The sequence below is a fragment of the Lagenorhynchus albirostris genome, chromosome 19 (assembly GCF_949774975.1).
Source record: "Lagenorhynchus albirostris chromosome 19, mLagAlb1.1, whole genome shotgun sequence".
In the NCBI taxonomy this organism is placed as follows: domain Eukaryota; kingdom Metazoa; phylum Chordata; class Mammalia; order Artiodactyla; family Delphinidae; genus Lagenorhynchus; species Lagenorhynchus albirostris.
Genome location: NC_083113.1, coordinates 24,519,975 through 24,539,331, shown reverse-complemented (window position 1 = coordinate 24,539,331; position 19,357 = coordinate 24,519,975). Strand labels below are relative to the sequence as shown.

The 19,357-nt window shown below is 37.2% G+C and overlaps 1 protein-coding gene across 2 annotated transcripts in view; it reads left to right on the top strand.

Moving 5' to 3' along the window:
* The window catches only part of ITFG1 (integrin alpha FG-GAP repeat containing 1), a 234,892-nt gene that overhangs the window by 152,406 nt on the left and 63,129 nt on the right, over positions 1-19,357 (top strand). For both annotated transcript variants that reach the window (XM_060132514.1, XM_060132515.1), the window contains exons 11-12: positions 13,288-13,438; positions 14,986-15,094. In XM_060132514.1, the coding sequence (XP_059988497.1) occupies positions 13,288-13,438; positions 14,986-15,094 (260 nt within the window). The remainder of the gene's footprint in view (positions 1-13,287; positions 13,439-14,985; positions 15,095-19,357) is intronic.

Sequence of the window (19,357 nt, the reverse complement as noted above, 5' to 3'; positions counted from 1 at the left end):
TTCTAAGTAGGTGGTCAGATAATTTATGAATAAAGACTGTTTTTCTTCCTTTCCAATCTTGTTGCCTTTTCTTTGTTTTTCTTGCCATTTACAATGGCTACAACCTGTAATTCAACGTTGAATGGATATGGTGAGAGCAGACATCATTGTCTTGGAGGAAGAGTGATTTTAGGAAGACAACATTCAGTCTTTCACTATTACTATGATGTTCAGTGTACGTTTTCTGTGAACACCCTGTATCATGTTGAGAAAGTTCCTTCTATTCCTAGTTTGCTACAATTTTGGATCAGGAATGGATATTGGATTTTGTCAAATATTTTTCTACCTTTATTGAGATGATCATATGGTTTTCCTTTTTGAATTTATTAATCTAGTGAATTGAACTGATTTATTTTAAAATATTAAAACAACTTTGCATTCCTGCAATAAACCCAAGTTGATCATGATTTTTTATCTTTTTATTCTATCTGTAGTCTTCAATTTGCAAGGTACTTAGTTCACTGAAATATGTCCATATCAGAATCATGTCGTATCTTTGCATGGTTCTCTGGTTATCATGAAGTAAGATATGTATGAGTTTGAGTGAACACTGTACCATGCAAAGCAAGATCTGACTCTACTGTTGGATTTGATTTTCTAGAATGTTGTTAAAACTTTTCGCATCTGTGTTCGTGAAGAATATTGGTGTGTAGTTTTCTTATAATATCTTTGTCTAATTTGATGTGTAATGTGGCTTCTTAGATGAGTTGGGAAGCATGTCTCTCTCAACAATTTTCTAAAGAGTTCGTGTAGAATGGATATTATATCTTCTCTAAAAATTTGGCAGAATTCATGAGTGAAGCCATCTGGACCTGGGGTTTTTCAGAAGGCTTAAAACTGCAATTTGAATTTCTTTCTTTATCTTATGAATGAGCTTTGGTCATTTGTGACTTCCAAGGATTTTGTTCGTTTCATCTAACTTGTCAATTATATTGGCACAAAAATTTTCATAACATTATTATCCTTTTAATATCAGTAAAATCTGTTGTGCTGTTACCTGTCTCATTCCTGTTATTTGTACTTTGTATCTTCTCTCTTTTTAATTTTTTTAAATGGCCATTCTCATTGGAAGTTTATCAGTTTTAAAATTGTTCTTCCCGAAGAACTGGCTTTTGGTTTCGTTGATTTTTCTCTATTGTTTTTCTGTTTTCTACTTCTTTGCTTTCCTCTATGTTATTATTTCATTTCTTCTGCTTATTTTAAATTTTATTTGCTCTTATACTTCAGTTTCTTAAGGAAGAAAGTGAGATCATTGATTTGAGATCTTCTTTTCTAATTAAGTGTTTAGTGCTATAAATTTCCATCTAAATACTGCTTTAGTGACATACTGCCAGTCTTGATGTGCTGTGTCTTTATTTTCATTCAGTTCAAAGTACTTTGTCATTTCCCTGTGCTGCACTGAACATTGTGGTACATGTCTCTTTTTGGATTATGGTTTTTTCAGGGTATATGCCCAGTAGTGGGATTGGTGAGTCATATGGTAGTTCTGTTTTTAGTTTTTTAAGGAACCTCCATACTGTTCTAGTGGCTGTATCAATTTACATTCCCACCAACAGTGCAAGAGGGTTCCCTTTTCTCCACACCCTCTCCAGCATTTATTGTTTGTGAATTTTTTTGATGATGGCCATTCTGACCAGTGTGAGGTGATACCTCACTGTAGTTTTGATTTACATTTCTCTAATGATTAGTGATGATAATGATCATCCTTTCATGTATTTGTTGGCAATCTGTATATCTTCTTTGAAGAAATGTCTGTTTAGGTCTCCTACCTTTTTTTTTTTTTTTTTTGCGGTATGTGGGCTTCTCACTGTTGTGGCATCTCCCGTTGCGGAGCACAGGCTCCAGACGCGCAGGCTCAGCGGCCATGGCTCACGGGCCCAGCCGCTCCGCGGCATGCGGGATCCTCCCGGACTGGGGCACGAACCCGTGTCCCCTGCATCGGCAGGCGGACTCTCAATCACCGCGCCACCAGGGAAGCCCTCCTACCTATTTTTGAACTGGGTTGTTTGTTTTTTTGATATTGAGCTGCATGAGCTCCTTGTATATTTTGGAGACTAATCCTTTGTCAGTTGGTTCGTTGGCAAATATTTTCTCCCATTCTGAGGGTTGTCTTTTCATCTTGTTTATGGTTTCCTTTGCTGTGCAAAAGCTTTCAAGTTTCATTAGGTCCCATTTGTTTATTTTTGGTTTTATTTCCATTTCTCTACGAGGTGGGTCAAAAAGGATCTTACTGTGATGTGTGTCATAGAGTGTTCCACCTGTGTTTTCCTCTGAGTTTTATAGTGTCTGGCCTTACATGTAGGTCTTTAATCGATTTTGAGTTTATTTTTCTGTATGGTGTTAGGGAGTGTTGTAATTTCATTCTTTTCCATGTAGCTGTCGAGTTTTCCCAGCACCACTTACTGAACAGGCTGTCTTTTCTCCATTGTATATTCTTGCCTCCTTTATCAAAGATAAGGTGACCGTATGTGTGTGGGTTTATCTCTGGGCTTTCTGTCCTGTTCCATTGCTCTGTATTTCTGCTTTTGTGCAGTACCATACTGTCTTGATTACTGAACCTTTGTAGTATACTCTGAAGTCAGGGAACCTGATTCCCCCAGCTCCATTTTTCTTTCTCAAGATAGCTTTGGCTATTTAGGGTATTTTGTGTTTCCATACAAATTGTGAAATTTTTTGCTCTAGTTCTGTGGAAAATGCCATTGGTAATTTGATAAGGATTGCATTGAATCTGTAGATTGCTTTGGGTAGTATAGTCATTTTCACAATGTTGACTCTTCCAATCCAAGAACATGGTATATCTCTCCAGCTGTTTGTATCATCTTTAATTTCTTTCATCAGTGTCTTATAGTTTTCTGCATACAGGTCTTCCGTCTCCTTAGGTAGGTTTATTCTTAGGTATTTTATTCTTTTTGTTGCAATGGTAAATGGCAGTGTTTCCTTAATAGTGGTGAGAGTGGGCAGCCTTGTCTTGTTCCTGATCTTAGAGGAAATGCTTTCAGTTTTTTACCATTAAGACTGATGTTGGCTCTGGGTTTGTCATATATGGCCTTTATTATGTTGAGGTAGGTTCCCTCTATGCCTAGTTTTTGGAGAGGTTTTATCATAAATTCTTGTTGAATTTTGTCAAAAGCTTTTTCTGCATCTACTGAGATTGTCATATGGTTTTTATCCTTCAGTTTGTTAATATGGTGTATCACATTGATTTGCATATGTTGAAGAATCCTTGTATTCCTGGGATAAACCCCACTTGATCATGGTGTATGATCCTTTTACTGTGCTGTGGGATTCTGTTTGCTAGTATTTTGTTGAGGATTTTTGCATCTATGTTCATCAGTGATATTGGCCTGTAGTTTTCTTTCTTTGTGACATCTTTGTCTGATTTTGGTATCAGGGTGATGGTGGCCTCAAAGAATAAGTTTGGGAGTGTTCCTCCCTGTGCTATATTTTGGAAAAGTTTGAGAAGGATAGGTGTTAGCTCTTCTCTAAATGTTTGATAGAATTCGCCTGTGAAGCCATCAGGTCCTGGGCTTCTGTTTGTTGGAACGTTTTTAATCACATTTTCAATTTCAGTGCTTGTGATTGGTCTGTTCATATTTTTCTTCCTGGTTCAGTCTCAGACGGTTATGCTTTTCTAAGAATTTGTCCATTTCTTCCATGTTGTCCATTTTATTGGCATATAGTTGCTAGTAGTAATTTCTCATGATCCTTTGTATTTTATAGTGTCAGTTGTTACTTCTTTTTCATTTCTAATTCTGTTGATTTGAGTCTTCTCCCTTTTTTTCTTAATGAGTCTGGCTAATGTTTTATCAATTTTATTTATCTTCTCAAAGAACCAACTTTTAGTTTTATTGATCTTTGCTATTATTTTCTTCATTTGTTTTTCCTTTATTTCTAATCTGATCTTTATGATTTCTTTCCTTCTGCTAACTTTGGGGTTTTTTTTGTTCTTTCTCTAATTGCTTTAGGTGTAAGATTAGGTTGTTTATTTGAGATTTTTCTTGTTTCTTGAGGTAGGATTGTATTACTATAAACTTCTGTCTTAGAACTTCTTTTGCTGCATGCTATAGGTTTTTGGTCATTGTGTTTTCATCGTCATTCGTTTCTAGGTATTTTTTGACTTCCTCTTTGATTATTTCAGTGATCTCTTGGTCATTTAGTAGTGTATTGTTTAGCTCCATGTGTTTGTATTTTTTACACATTTTTTCCTGTAATTGATATCTAGTCTCATAACATTGTGGTCGAAAAAGATACTTGATACAATTTCAATTTTCTTAAATTTACCAAGGCTTGATTTGTGACCCAGGATATGATCTATGCTGGAGAATGTTCCATGAGCACTTGAGAAGAAAGTGTATTCTGTTGTTTTTGGATGGAATGTCCTATAAATATCAATTAAGTCCATCTTGTTTAATGTATCATTTAAAGCTTGTGTTTCCTTATTTATTTTCATTTTGGATGATCTGTCCATTGGTGAAAGTGGGGTGTTAAAGTCCCCTACTATGATTGTGTTGCTGTTGATTTCCCCTTTTATGGCTGTTAGCATTCGCCTTATGTATTGAGGTGCGCCTGTGTTGGGTGCAGAAATTTTTACAATTGTTATATCTTCTTGGATGGATCCCTTGATCATCATGTAGTGTCCTTCCTTGTCTCTTGTAACATTCTTTATTTTAAAGTCTATTTTATCTGATATGAGTATTGTTACTCCAGCTTTCTTTTGATTTCCATTTGCATGGAATATCTTTTTCCATCCCAGCACTTTCAGTCTGTATGTGTCCCGATGTCTGAAGTGGGTGTCTTGTAGACAGCATATATACAGGTCTTCTTTTTGTATCCATTCAGCCAGTCTGTGTCTTTTGGTTGAAGCATGTAATCCATTTATATTAGAGGTAGTTATTGATATGTATGTTCCTATTACCATTTTCTTAATTGTTCTGGATTTGTATTTTAGGTCTTTTCCTTCTCTTGTGTTTCCTGTGTAGAGCAGTTCCTTTAGCAGTTGTTGTAAACCTGGTTTGGTGGTGCTGAATTCTCTTAAATTTTGCTTGTCTGTAAAGGTTTTAATTTCTCCATTGAATCTGAATGAGTTCCTTGCTGGATAGAGTAATCTTGGTTGTAGGTTTTTCCCTTTCATCACTTTAAATGTGTCCTGCCACTCCCTTCTGGCTTGCAGAGTTTCTGCTGAAAGGTCAGCTGTTAACCTTATGGAGATTCCCGTGTATGTTATGTTTTGCTTTTCCCTTGCTGCTTTTATTATTTTTTCTTTGTATTTAATATCTGATAGTTTGATTAATATATGTCTTGGCATGTTTCTCCTTCAGTTTATCCTGTATCAGACACCCTCTGTGCTTCCTGGACTTGACTCTTTCCTTTCCCATGTTAGGGAAGTTTTCCACTATAATCTCTTCAAATATTTTCTCAGACCCTTTCTTTTTCTTTTCTTCTTCTGGAACCTCTATAATTAGAACGTTGGTGTGTTTAATGTTGTCCCCAAGGTCTCTGAGACTGTCCTCAATTCTTTTCATTCTTTTTTCTTTATTCTGCTCTGCAGTAGTTATTTCCACTATTTTATCTTCCAGGTCACTTATCCGTTTTTCTGCCTCAGTTATTCTGCTATTGATTCCTTCTAGAGAGTTTTTAATCTCATTTATTGTGTTGTTCATCACTGTTTGTTTGCTCTTTAGTTCTTCTCGGTGCTTATTAAATGTTTGTTTTATTTTCTCCATTCTATTTCCAAGATTTTGGATCATCTTTACTATCATTACTCTGAATTCTTTTTCAGTTAGACTGCCTATTTCCTCTTCATTTGTTTGGTCTGGTGGATTCTTACCTTGCTTCTTCATCTGCTGCATATTTCTCTGTCTTCTCATTTTGTTTAACTTACTGTGTTTGGGGTCTCATTTTCGCAGGCTGCAGGTTTGTAGGTCCCGTTGTTTTTGATGTCTGCCCCTAGTAGGTGAGGTTGGTTCAGTGGCTTGTGTAGGCTTCCTGGTGGAGGGGACTGGTGCCTGTGTTCTTGTGGGTGGGGCTTGATCTTGTCTTTCTGGTGGTCAGGACCATGTCTGGTGGTGTGTTTGGGGATATCTGTGAACTTAGTATGATTTTAGGCAGCCTCTCTGCTAATGGGTGGGGTTGTGTTCCTGTGTTGCTAGTTGTTTGGCATGGGGCATCCAGTACTGGAACTTGCTGGCCGTTGGGTGGAGCTGGGTCTTAGTGTTGAGATGGAGATCTCTGGGCAACTCTTGCTGATATTACATGGGGCTGGGAGGTCTCTAGTTGTCCAGTGTCCTGAACTCGGCTCTCCCACCTCAGAAGCTCAGGTCTGACACCAGGCCGGAGCACCAAGACCCTTTCTGCCACATGGCTCAGAAGAAAGGGGAGAAGAAAAGAAAGAAAGAAATTTTAAACTTTTTTAAATTATTAAAATAAAAAAATACTAAAATAGAGAGCAACCAAACCAATAAACAAATACACCAATGATAACAAGCGCTAAAAAGTAAACTAAGATAAACATAAAAATCAGAAACAAATCAGCCTCAGACAGCAAACCCCAAGTGTACAGTTGCTCCCAAAGTCCACCGCCTCAATTTTAGGATGATTTGTTGTCTCTTCAGGTATTCCACCGATGCAGGGTACATCAAGTTGACTGTGGGGTTGTAATCCACTGCTCCTGAGGCTGCATGGAGAAATTTCCCTTTCCCTTCTTTGTTTGCAGAGCTCCTGGGGTTCAGCTTTGGTTTGGGCCCCACCTCTGCATGTAGGTTGCCCTCAGGCATCTGTTCCCCACCCAGACAGGAGGGAGTTAAAGCAGTGGCTGATTAAGTCCCTCTTGCTCACTCAGTCCGGGGAGAGGGAGGGGTAGGGTAGTCATAATTGGAATGCAGGGTGAGCCTGCGGCGGCAGAGGCCACCATGACGTTGTAACAGCCTGAGGTGCACCGTGTGTTCTCCCGGGGAAGTTGTCCCTGGATCACGGGACCCTGGCAGTGGTGGGCTGCACAGGCTCCTGGGGGGGGATGTGGGGGGTGGATAGTGACCTGTGCTTGCACACAGGATACTTGGTGGCGGCAGCAGCAGTGTTACTGTTTCATGCCCATCTCTGGAGTCCGAGCTGATAGCCACAGCTCATGCCCATCTCTGGAACTAACTTAAGCGGTGCCCTGCCTTCTGTGGGCACAGAGGGAAGGAATCCCCTCTCCTCACACACCCTGAAACAATGGTCTCTTGCCTCTTCGGCAGGTCCAGGCTTTTTCCCAGACTCCCTCCCGGCTAGCTGTGGTGCATTAGCCCCCTTCAGGGTGTCTTCTCGCAGCCAACCCCAGTCCTCTGCCTGGGGTCTGACCTCCGAAGCCCGAGCCTCAGCTCCCAGCCCCCACCCTCCCCGGTGGATGAGCAGACAAGCCTGGTGAGTGCTGATCAGCACTGATCCTCTGTGCAGGAATCTCTCCACTTTGCCCTCCGCACCCCTGGTGCTGCACTCTCCTCCGTGGCTCCAAAGCTTCCCACCCCACACCCCCCGTCTCTGCCAGTGAAGGGGCTTCCTAGTGTGTGGAAACTTTTCTTCCTTCACAGCTCCCTCCCAGAGGTGCAGGTCCTGTCTCTATTCTTTTGTCTTGTTTTTTCTTTTTTCTTTTGCCCTACCCAGGTACCTTTTTAGGCAGTCTGAGGTCTTCTGCCAGCGTTCAGTAGGTGTTCCGTAATAAGAGTTGGTCCACACGTAGATGTATTTTTGATGTATTTTTGGGGAGGAAGGTGATCTCCACGTCTTACTCCTCCACAATCTTGAAGGTCCCCCCTCTTTGAGCCATTTTAATCCTGTCTCCAGTATCTCTTATTTCTGCCTCTGCAGTTATCGGTGCCAGAGTTCCTCTGGGCAGGTCCATTGTTGACATAGTCATAATCCTCTATCTGTACATCACTTTGAGGGTGCTGATCATTAAGAAGTCTTGACCTTTTCCCAGACCCTCTCATGTATTTGAGGCATATCCTGTAATGCTAGCTAATGCCTAACACAGTGCCTGGAACTGCTCACAGATTCCTCCTCCAGAACTGCTCAGGTGGCAAAATGTTTCATGTTTTGAGGTGAGAATTGAGGCTAGCTCAATATTTGCGAAATAGTTTGGAGAACATTAGCATCCCATGTCTTGTTAATGCTTGTTTGAGTTAAAGGACTCTAGGGATATCTAAGGCAGATTCATCTTCTGAGGCTGACATCACAGAAAGTAACTGCACCTTTTGACAAAATAGTCTTTCACAGCACTGTCTGGAGGACTGGATGTGACATTTTATTCCATTGGGAATACTGTTCTTCTTCACCACGATGCGAGAGGTGCGGGGCTCTCACGACCCAGGCCACCCAGCTCTCAGATCTCTTCCAGAACAGCCCCCGGGGCAGTTGCGGCTACTGGGGCACAGACACAGCAATGGGTGATCAAAGCCTGCAGCTCCTGCCGGGCACTCTAGGCAGAGACCAGGGCGAGCCCCAAGCCCAGGTAGCCGGGTGAACAGAGATAGCGCATGGAAAATTCCCAAAGGCACGTGCTCCTCATGCGCTGAGGGGCCGCCTGATTTCTTCTTTTGCTCGTAGATTATTTAGTGGTGTTTAATTTCTAAATATTTGGAGATTTTCCAGATATCTTTTATTGATTTATTTTTTCCTTTTTTTTTCCAGCTTTCTGAGATATAATTGACATATAGTGACATTGTGTAAGTTTAAAGTATACAGTATTATTTGATATATGTATGTATTGCAAAATGTTTACTACATTAAGGTAGTTAATATCCTTTATCTCACATAATTACCATTTTCTTGTTCTTATTGTTATAGTTAAAAACATTAAAGCCCTACTCTCACAGCAGCTTTCAAGTATAAAGTACAGTATTGTTAACTATAGTCATCATGCTGTACATTTGATCCCCTTAACTTAATCATCTTATAACTGAAAGTTCATGTCCTTTGACCGACATCTCCCCATTTCCCCCACCCCTCAGCCACTGGCAACCACCATTCCACTCTCTGATTCTATAAGTTCAGTGTTTTTATATTCCACATACAAGTGATACCATACAGTATTTGTCTTTCTGTTTCTGATTTACTTCACTTAGCATAATGTCCTCTAGGTTCATCCATGTTGACACAAATGGTAGGATTTTCTTTTTTTAAGGCTGAATATTCCAGTGTATGTATATACCACATTTTCATTCTTCCATTGATGGACACTTAGATTGTTTCCATATCTTGACTATTGTGAATATTGCTGCAACAAACATGAGAGTTCAGATACCTCTTTGAGATCTTGGTTTCACTTCTTTTCAATATGTACCCAAAAGTGGGATTGCTGTATTATATGGTAGTTCAAATTTTAGTTTTTTGAGGAAACCTTACATTTTACATCTGCTTATGTCATTAACACCATGCTGTGTTGTTTAATTATCAGTTATCTTTAAAGAGGTTTAAATAACAAGAAAATCTTTTCTGTTTGCCTACGTATTTCACATTTTCACTGATCTTCATTCCTTCGTGTAAGTGCAGATACTCCATCTGGTGTTATTTCCATCTGCCTGATGGACTTCCTTTAACATTTCTTATAGAGCATGAGAAAAATACTGACATAAATGAGTATATAAGTATTATTAACCTTTTAGTGAAAGAAACCATACATTTTAAAAACAATAAAAGGCTGGGGTGAAATGTTTATAACATATCAGAGTAATAATAACAGCACATATAATAATAACAGCAGATATTGAAAGTGTGTTGTGCTATGTACTGGGCACTATATTAAACCATTTACCATGTATTTTCTCATTTAATCCTTAAAACAGCTATTTGAGGTAATGTACCGTTGGGTTTTTTTTTTTAATTTTTATTGGAGTATAGTTGCTTTACAATGTTGTGTTAGTTTCTGCTGTGCAGCAAAAGAAAATCAGTTATACATATACATATATCCCCTCTTTTTTTTATTTCCTTCCCGTTTAGGTCACCACAGAGCATTGAGTAGAGTTCCCTGGGGTATACAGTAGATTCTCATTAGTTATCTATTTTATACATAGTAGTGTATATATGTCAATCCCAATCTCCCAGTTCATCCCACCCACTCCCTTCCCCCTGCTTGGTATCCATAAGTTTGTTCTCTACATCTGTGTACCTATTTCTGTACTGTTTTTACACACATTTTGCAAATAAGAATATGAGAATAACAGGTAGGGGCTAATGTCCTTAACAATCAGAGATCTAAAAACCAATAATTGAAAAAATTTAAGTGCCAATTCTTAGAAGAAATATGAATAGATAATAAACATAAAAGTAATACTCAGCTTCTCTCATATAATCAGGAGAATGAGATAATTTTTAAGCTACCCAATTGGCAAAAATAAGAAGCAGTGTTACTAATATTGGCAAGATATGAAGAAGGATATACTAGAGGTATAAATTGGTACATTTTTTTAGAAGGCCATTTAGCTTTACCTATTCACATTTAAAATACGCATATCCTTTGACCAGATGACTTCATTTGGAAATCCTTATACAAATTCTCAAGGAAAAATTACGTGTGTGTGTGTGTGTGTGTGTGTGTGTGTGTGTGTGTGTGTGTGTAATGGGGAACAATTGAAGATAACCTGATTATCAATAGCAGGGTGTTAAAACGAGTGATGGCATAGCTGTATAATGGAGTAAGCATTGAAAGGAATGGGCATGTAGGGAAACAGGCAGTTTGATGGGCTGCTGCTGGGGGATATAAATTGGTACAACTTCTCTGGTGGGAATTTTCAATATAGATTAGAGAAGTCCTCATTCAGGTTGTATCCCTTTTCCCCATGTGTATGCTATGTTATTGAGTGGAAAGAAAAAAGTTGCAGAATAATATGTATAGTAGAACCCAACTGGGTTTGTTTTGTGTTTTTTTTTGAAGGATATATATACTTAAATATTTGTATGTTCCCAGAAGAAGGTTTGGAAAGATGCACACCAAGTTGTTAACAGTGATTTTCCCTGGAAAGGAGGAGTTCAACTTTTTAAATGTCTCTATTACTTGAATTTTATAATAACTTTTGCAATAGTTTTGGAAAAAAAATGTTTTTTAAAAGTTATATCGGTTGTAATTGCCAAAAACACATAGAGCAGTTGACTCAAAAGAAGCAAGACTGTTTCTCCCCAAGGGTTTCCAAACCGAATGAATCAGAATTCTTTCTTCCTGGGTTTAAATGGAATTTTTTTTTTATAGTTAAGATTGTTGGGCTCTACCTGTAGGGCTCAGTGGAGTTTAAAAGAACTGAAATTTTATAGACCCCATGTTCCAGAGTATAAGACTAACCTGTTTAGTGAGAATTCAGACAAAAACCATGGTGCATGGCATTTATAATCTTTACAAACTCATATCAAAAATTAAAATGACAAATTATGCAACTGCAGTTAGAGTTTTTGTTGTAGCTTATGTTGTGTATTTGAAATTGTGCCCAGAGTTATAATACAATAATGAAATCCTTTCATCCCTGTTGTGAAAAGGGAAACCAGTGGCAAATTATCACTCAAAACGTCGCCAGTGTGATGCATTGGTTATAAAAGATTATAGAGGGCTGCCTTGGGAATTCCCTGGCGGTCCAGTGGTTAAGACTCAGTGCTTTCACCGCTGTGGGCCCAGGTTTGATCCCTCGTCAGGGAACTAAGATCTCACAAGCTGCATGGCATAGCCAAAAAAAAAAAGAAAGGCCACCTTTATCACTGGTTCTCATGTTTTAGTATAATCTAATAACAAAATAGAGTGTTCTTCATTTCTGTGAAATATCTAGTAAAATTGTTTAGCTACAAAGGTAGGATGGGTAAATTACCTGGAAAAAGTATTACAAATTAGAATTTTAAAATCAGTTATTAGACAGGAGACAAAGAAGAAATCATTATTCCTTCTAGTGGAATAACACTGTTATATGTTAGGCCTTGATCAAAGCCACCTCAAAGTTTTCCATGTAAATGTTATAATCTGGGAGTTTAAACTATTTCTGTTGGAATTTTTTATCTAGAAAAATAATGTGAAGCTAATCATATGTCAAGTACATCAAGTAAATTGAATATTTTGCATGTTTCCTTACTCTATTGAACACTGAAAAATTTACCTTTCTTATAATAGAACTTTTTTCTTTTCCAAATTGCCCAGACCCAAAGTAATATCCAAAGTAATATTTTCATATGGAAAAAAAGAAATCTGTCTTTAGTTTTATTTAAAATAATTATTAGAGAAAATTGAGCAGTAATAAAATTTAAGCTTTTTAGCTTATTATTTTCTATGTAACATAGAGGGACCTGAAGGAATGTAAATATTAGAAAATGCCTATAAATAGGAGCCATTACATCAAATCACACCATTTACAAAAGTTACTTCTGTATTTAAAGAAAATATTTTTACATGGCATGGTGTTGCACTACATAAGTAAGAGTGATGATAATACAAACACTTTTACGAAGATCTAAGTGAATGACAGGAATTGTTCTAAGTATTTTGCACTCGGTATTTCATTTCTTTTTTACAACAGTTCTTTAAGTACTCATGTTACTCAGTTTACAAATAAGGATCTGAGTCTTCAGGAGGTTAAATAACTTGTTTAAGGTCACGTAACTGCTAAATGACAGAGCCAGAATTTGAATCCAGGTAATCTGGTTCCAAAATCTAAACTCATCACCACTTTGCCTATAGAGTAGGATTCAAAAGGGAGGACTTCATAGCTATGCAAAGTACAACACTTTTTTTTTCTATCTTTTATCTGAGAGGTACTCAGCAATATCTACTCTACTGTCCGTTTGGGAAGCTCAAATTGTATCATTGTAGATTTACTGCTTTGGGTTTACAAGACTTGGGGATGTCAGGAATCTCTATTTAAAATGCAGGTTTTTACCTAAGGAGTTATACAAATCTAAAGGGATGATGACAGTGTCCAGGAACTCAGTAATGAAACACAGGGTCGATGGCTGTGGAGCAGCAAGGAAGGACAGAGAGATGGACTTGGAAATCACGAAAGAGGAGAGAGAGGCCAACAACTGACTAACCTCAGGATTTTTGCCAAAGGCTGAAAAACAATAGCCAACAATTTAAGTTTTTTATGACTCAGGACAATAATTAGTAAGATGTAGGGATTTTTTTCATATTACTTAAGTGTATACCATTTACCATCTCTTCGATTCTAGTAAAATACAGCATAGCTGATGCTACTCAGCATTGATATGTTATATTGACTAAATGCCATTGCCTTTGTCTCACAGCAATCAGCAGGCCTTTTTACTGGAGAATGTCCCTTGTAATAATGCAAGCTGTGAGGGGGCGCGTCGTATGTTTAAAGTCTACTGGGAGCTGATGGACCTAAACCAAATCAGAGATGCAGTGGTTGCCACCTTCTTTGATATTTACGAAGATGTGAGTTCAGAGCTCTTCTGTGTGTTTGGAATCTAATTGCCATCCACCTTATCTCACTTTCACCCTGTTTGACCAGAAAATGTAGATGAGATTATGAAAGCAAATGAGTTAATTAAAGAAAGCTCCTTTTAATGTTAAATGACAGAGGGAACACATTTATTGACACCACTGACTGATTAGTACAGTGAAATACGAAAATGCTTTTATCTCATTTTATGCTTGTTCAGATTAAACCACTAGAGAATCATGCTCACAGCAATTGTGCATGTGCACGAGTAGAGAAAAGAACAGCCAACAGATAACAGACCCTTAAACCCGCACAAGATCACAGAAGAATGGGTTCAGTGTGTACTCGCTCTTAACCTAGTGAACTAGAGTTGGCATCTATTGCTACAGATTCTTGTGACTGTCTTCAGTTGCCAGGTGGCCTGGGAAAGGCGCTCAGGGCCCTGGTTTTCTTCTTTCTAATGTCAAAAACCAGTTTATCAAGTGCTTCTGGGCATTGTTGAGGGAAAATAGAATCTCCCAAGCTGTTTTGTTCTTTAAAAGTAAGCCAGTTTATCACTCAGAAAAATAATAAATTCTGAAAAAAATGTGTTAAATTCCAGAGTTAATATGTCACAGTATATCCTTGTAAAACAATTTGATTATTTTAAAACGTTAAATCTCCATCAAGACATTATGTCCAACCCTAAGCCCGGTTGGTTGGTTTGTTTTTTTTTTTTATAAAAGGCTAATTCTCAATTATATGAATTATCCAAGTCCTTATTTTCCTCTGTCTCTCTGCTACCAAATCTTGTGTTCGTTCACTTTTCATAAGCAATTTCCAAGCATGAAAGTAATTGGTAAAAATATCGCAAGAGGGAAAATCAAGAGAATTAACTACAAATCAATTAATTCCTGTACATAAAAATATCATAAATGAAATTTAAAATTGTGTTTAAATCTGGGAAATAAATTAGCTATGAAAGAATTAAATAATTAATATTCTTAACGTAGAAAGGTTTGTTCAAACTGATACAAGTCACCAGAAACTCCCACTGGAAAAACAGAACATGATTAAGGCAATTTACAGAAAAAACACAAGTAGCTAACATATGAAAAGATATGATAAATGATCAACCTCATTAAGAGTCAGCAGAATGGAAATTTTAATGAACACACCTTTTTTACCCCCAATAAAATTAGCAAAGCTTCCCACTTTTTTAGGAAAAAAAAATAATGGGGGCCAGGGCAGATGAAAAGGTACCTTCCTTCTCTGATGATTGGAAACACTTCGGTACTCCATATCACAGACCTTTAAAAATTCATGCAGATATGACTGGAAGGAAGTACAAAATGCTAACAGTTATTTTCAGGGATTAAAATTATAGGTGTTTTTCATTTTATTTATATTTTAATATTCAAGTTTTTGTATTTTTAATATTTTTATTTTAAACATCAAGTTGAATAAATAAGGTTTATATTTACATGGTAAACATATCATGCATGTTCATCAGTTTTTTCATTCAGTCTAGTAGTTCTTAACATTTTTATGTTTTTTCCAGGGAATCTTGGACATTGTAGTACTAAGTAAAGGATATACAAAGAATGATTTTGCCATCCATACACTAAAAAATAACTTTGAAGCAGATGCTTATTTTGTTAAAGTCATTGGTGAGTATTTGTTTTGTATGTTTTATTATTACTATTAAGTATTAACGTTTAATTTTTTTTAACATCCTTATTGGAGTATAATTGCTTTACAATGGTGTGTTAGTTTCTGCTTTATAACAAAGTGAATCAGCTATACATATACATATATCCCCATATCTCTTCCCTCTTGCGTCTCCCTCCCTTCCACCCTCCCTATCCCACCCCTCTAGGTGGTCACAAAGTACCAAGCTGATCTCCCTGTGCTATGCGGCTGCTTCCCACTAGCTATCGGTTTTACATTTGGTAGTGTATATATGTCCATGCCACTCTCTCACTTTGTCACAGCTTACCCTTCCCCCTCCCCATGTCCTCTAGTCCATTCTCTTGTAGGTCTGCGTCTTTATTCCCATCCTGCCCCTAGGTTCTTCATGACCTATTTTTTTTTTTAGATTCCATATATATGGGTTAGCATACAGTATTTGTTTTTCTCTTTCTGGCTTACTTCACTCTGTACGGCAGACTCTAGGTCCATCCACCTCACTACAAATAACTCAATTTCATATCTTTTTATGGCTGAGTAATATTCCATTGTATATACATGCCACATATTCTTTATCCATTTTTCTGTCGATGGACACTTAGGTTGCTTCCATGTCCTGGCTGTTGTATATAGAGATGCAGTGAACATTGTGGTACATGACTCCTTTTGAATTATGATTTTCTCAGGTTATATGCCCAGTAGTGGGATTGCTGGGTCATATGGTAGTTCTATTTTTAGTTTTTTAAGGAACCTCCATACTGTTCTCCATAGTGGCTGTATCAATTTACATTCCCACCAACAGTGCAAGAGGGTTCCCTTTTCTCCAGCATTTATCATTTGTAGATTTTTTGATGATGGCCATTCTGACTGGTGTGAGGTGATATCTCATTGTAGTTTTGATTTGCATTTCTGTAATGATTAATGATGTTGAGCATTCTTTCATGTGTTTGTTGGCTATCTGTATATCTTCTCTGGAGAAATGTCTATTTAGGTCTTCTGCCCATTTTTGGATTAGGATGTTTGTTTTTTTGATATTGAGCTGCATGAGCTGCTTGTAAATTTTGGAGATTAATCCTTTGTCAGTGCTTCATTTGGAAATATTTTCTCCCATTCTGAGGGTTGTCTTTGCATCATGTTTATGGTTTCCTTTGCTGTGCAAAAGCTTTTAAGTTTCATTACGTCCCATTTGTTTATTTTTGTTTCTATTTCCATTTCTCTAGGAGGTGGGTCAAAAAGGATCTTTCTGAGATTTATAACATTTAATTTTGTATTCTCTCTGTCAACACACATTTTCCAAAGAGTAAAACATGCTCCTACATAACATATGAACAACTCTCCAAAGCAGATGATCAGCTTCAATACAACAGTACCACCCTGTTCAAATTTTGCCAACTGTCCCAACAATGGCTTCTTTGTTTCTGACCCAGAAGTCTGTCGAGGAATACCTACTGTCACATCTTCTCCAATCTGGAATAGTTCCTTTTCATGTCCTTATCAGTTTTAAAGAATACAGGCCTTACATTCTGTAGGATAATCCTGTTTCTTCCTTACCCAGCTCAGGCTACACATTCTTTGCAGAAACTCCACTACATGGAATTTAGTGGAACCAATGCTGTGGCCTCTCAGTACATCAAATCAGTAAGCACGTGATGTTGACCTGTCCTGCCACCCTGGTGATAACCTTGATCATCTGGTCATCTTGATGACTACTAGGTTTCCCCACCTTAAATTCACTATTTCCCCCTTTGTCATTGATTAGTACTTTGTGGAGGGGTATTCTGATATTACTTTAATAGACTTTTCCATATCAAATTTCTACCTACCAGCCTTAGAGTCCATTGATAGCTCCTGCCTGAATCAAGCATCTATTTGATAGGTGTCAAAGAGTGATTCTATTTCCAACACCCCTGCATTTTTTGGTTGACATTCTACTCTAAGGAAGATCTTTCCCTTATTTCATTTATCAGTATAGATCTGTGTATTTGTATTTTATTCAATAAATAATATCGTTTCTTTTAATGTTAAAATTGTTCCCAGTGAGGGCAGTAGGAGCTCCTTCAGACTGGCTCCTTTATCTTTTTGACATGTGCTCTGGCAAAACAAGATATTCCAGGTGCATCTTTTACCTCCCTTGCCCTAAGTCTAGAATCTGATCTCTTTCTTCAAGGAGCCCTGGTTCCTTTGAGTAGAGGATGGTATTTTAAAACCCAGTTCTGGGTGCTCAGTGTGCTCATTGCTACTGGGCTGTTATTTCTTCTAGGTTTTCTCAATGGACAGAACTAAGAAATACAGGTAATGTATCACACATACACAACACATATATACATATATTTGTATATGTGTGTATGTGTATACAACACATATATTTGTACACACAAATATACATACCTAAATATATGTGTATACAACACATATATTTGTATATACATACCTAAAACTATTTTATATATATAACAATGAATTCATACCATTACTTCCATTTCTAATCCAACACAACATTTCAAGGGTTCCTTCTAATCTTTTCTGTTTGTAGACATCTTCTCAAACTCCCATTTTCCTCAGTATAGTTACCTATTTGTTCACTGTTACCTGTTCCCAACCATGCAAGCTATCTACCATCTCCTCCACCTAACACTTATGTTCATCGTAGAGATCCTGTACACGTTTTGTTAAGTGTATGCCTAAGTATTTTATTTTCTTTGATGTGATTATAAATGTTATTGTGTTTTTAAGTTTAGTTTCCACATGTTTGTTTTTAGTGTATTGAAATACAATTGATTTTTGTTTGATGATCTTGTATACTGCACCCTTGCTGAACTCACTTATTAGTTCCAGGAGGGTTTTTTTAGATTCTGTGGGATTTTCTACATACAAAATCATGTCATTTGCAAAGAGGGACAGTTTTATTTCTTCCTTTCCAATCTGTGCCCTTTTTTTTTCTTTTTCTTCTTCTAGGTAGAATTTCCATTGCTATTGATATGTTGAATAAGATTGGTGAGAGTGGACATCCTTGCCTTGTTTCTGATTTTAGGGAGAAAGCATTCCATCTTTCACCATTAAGAATGATATTAGCTTTTTGGAAATGCTCCATATTGTATTAAGGAAGTTTCCCCTATTTATAGTTTGCTGAGAGTTCTATCATGAATTAATGTTGAAAGGCAACTGTTTTTGTGTCACTGTTATTATAGTTGACATCAAGACAGCCATATCTGTTCATTTGTGAATGAAATGACACAGTATTTTGTATAAATATTTATTACAGTTTTGAAGCGGTCATAAATAGCTGAACACAGAAAAGCGACAGAATAATGAATGAGTTGAGAGATTTATTTTGAGAAATGAAAATGACAGAAAATGTAATTTCCTTTTCTAACCAGCAAATTCACTCTTATTTGAATGAACTAAGAGTATTTCCCCGTCTTCATTACTACTGTAGCCACACAATACTGGTATTATGAGTCTAACCATTTCTGTACTTTTAATCCATATGACTGTCTCCTGTTCTTTATGATTTTGAAGGGGGTATTATTTGGCTATTTCAGAGCTTCTCAAGAAAAAGTAAGCTTCTTTAAAGAATCAAGTAATGATACAACAAACTACTTGAAAATGAAATGACATATCTGAGGTTTTTCTTTAATCCAGGCAAGTGGGAAATGGAGTATAGGTGAAATGACTTTGGCCATGTGTTGTTGACAGTTGAAGTTATGTGAAGTATGAGTGGGATTCATACATAATCCAGGCAACATAAAAATTTTGTTTATGTTTGAAAAATTACATGTAAAAATTTTAAAAACCCAAGAGTCTCTTGAGAGTCTGTGGCCTGTAACTTCCTAACCTAAGTCAAGGATGGGCATCACTGGGTAGCACTGCCATCACCTTAACAGTATCCCAAGGAAAGTTTTCTCCAAACATTACCAAGCTCAGACCCAGAGATAGCCAATTTGATGTAGGAAGTTTTAGTTTTAGAAAGCAAGATAACTTTGCACTTATGGATATTAACATAATGTTAATAACATGCTTTATAGAAAGGTCATGGGTAATGAGATAATTTAGAGCAATCATTTGTGAAAAATAACCTTCTAGTTGTCTTGAGATGCTCTTCCACTCTTTCCTTTGATTGTTACTTGTTTTCCTTAAGCAGACAGTTACTAGTATATAGTTACCCTTTCAAAGCCATCTACAATGTCCAGAGTTGATTTTGCTCTAAAGTAACTGTTACTCTAATGCTCAAACCAGCCTATGTT